At 38.0% G+C, this 1,506-nt stretch overlaps 1 protein-coding gene across 1 annotated transcript; it reads right to left on the bottom strand.

Moving 5' to 3' along the window:
- On the bottom strand, window positions 1-1,303 carry LOC111776267 (putative pectinesterase/pectinesterase inhibitor 7). The gene is made up of 2 exons (XM_023655676.2): window positions 896-1,303; window positions 1-701 (listed from the first exon to the last, which is right to left on the bottom strand). The coding sequence occupies exons 1-2, from the start codon at window positions 1,218-1,220 to the stop codon at window positions 16-18; spliced, it is 1,011 nt and encodes a 336-aa protein (XP_023511444.2). The 5' UTR covers window positions 1,221-1,303; the 3' UTR covers window positions 1-15.
- Window positions 1,304-1,506: the final 203 nt, after the last annotated feature.

Raw genomic sequence — 1,506 nt, 5'->3', positions numbered from 1 at the left:
ACCAAGCCAATTTCATTAACCATCAAGTCCAGTTCTAAAGGGTACATGTGTTTCGGGCAACCAATCTGACCCGTTGATAAAATTTTCTACGGTAAAATTTCTTGCTAATTGTTTATTGAGTATATGAAAAGTTGGCCAATTAACTCGATGGGTTGTGTCGGCACCAGGACCTCGATTATTGAACTCAGCATAAAAGAGGTTGTTTACTGGTACTCCTTCCCACAATTCCCATCCTTGTGGTTGCACGTTGTCATCCAAAAATGACTCCATGAACACAACCGTTGAATACTGTCTCCAGGGTCGACCAAGAAAAATTTTGACATCGGCCTTTCTGGAAGCTATTTCTGGAGAAACTGTGACGGTACAGTTCTGAAAGGAGAAGCCGCTTTTCAACCATGATTGATCTTTGGACTGTGCGGTGACTGTGATTTCATTCAACGGTAACCGAGCATATATGTTACAGTCTTGAAACACAGCAAGTCCATCTCCAAAAATAAAATCTACGGTTCCGTATATATCGCAGTTCTTGAAAAATTGGTTTATTCCCTTTGTATATAGGGTGTCTTGGAAACTCAAGAATCTACACTGGAAGTAAGTAGTGAATTTGGCTCGGTCAAGGATAGCAACTGCTTGACCGTTTTGAGGTTCGGCAGAATTCTCAAAACTTAAATTTTGGGCCATAAAATTGTCACCCTTCACCACTGCATCAAATAAAAATAAAGAAATTAGTAAGGATTTAAACAATATTATTATATAAACTATTATGTCAACAAAAGACTCATTTAAAAGAAAAAATTAACTGTGACATGGGTTCAAAGTTTTTTTAGTTAAATATTAACATTGGAGGGTAAAATTGATTTTGCTGAAATAAATTCTTACGAACACGAGTAATTACCTAAGGTTGCTGAGTCAAAAGTCTTGAATCCAGTACCGTGGCTTCTATTGTCGACGATAATGGTTGTGAGTGCATTATCGCCAATCAAAGCAATAAATTTCTTGTTTGGTGGAATTTCAAGATGTCCACGATAAGTGCCAGGGGCTACACGAATGTAAAATCGTGTATTGGAGTTGTTCGGAGCGGCTGCTACAGCTTCACTGATACTTTTAAAATCCCCCGATCCGTCTAATGATACGACCGCATTAAAACGGGTTGGATCAATGAGTGCCAAAACGTTGGCGAAGAAGAAAAATAAACACGCAGCAAAGGATAGAAATGCCATGTTCAAAGTAGGAGAAGAAGAAAACAAAGACAAGCAAATTGAGAGAACAAAGGAGAGTTGTATGAACTCAAAAGAACAAGAAAGAGCTGCGTAAGTTTGTGTGTTTTTCACAGTCTCATGGAAGCAGCATTTTATAGAGTGAGCTGTGATTAATAATGTAACTGTGGAGCTAATCTCTTGTGGTTAGTGTAATAATGGTCAATTAACATCAGTTTCAAGTGGTCTTATTTAGCAGTTGACAACGTCAGTGTAAATGAGTAAGTGAGGAAAGCTGATATGCCATAAA

Source organism: Cucurbita pepo, chromosome 15 (assembly GCF_057944985.1).
Source record: "Cucurbita pepo subsp. pepo isolate OVF chromosome 15, ASM5794498v1, whole genome shotgun sequence".
NCBI lineage: Eukaryota > Viridiplantae > Streptophyta > Magnoliopsida > Cucurbitales > Cucurbitaceae > Cucurbita > Cucurbita pepo.
The sequence above is the reverse complement of the archived record's forward strand: the minus strand, read 5'-3'. Positions and strand labels throughout refer to the sequence as shown.

Excerpts from the sequence above, each read along its gene's own strand:
- LOC111776267 (XM_023655676.2), bottom strand. The coding sequence starts at position 1,220 with ATGGCATTTCTATCCTTTGCTGCGTGTTTATTTTTCTTCTTCGCCAAC. Across the intron at positions 702-895 it reads TTTTGACTCAGCAACCTTAG|TGGTGAAGGGTGACAATTTT; the intron begins GTAATTACTCGT and ends TATTTGATGCAG.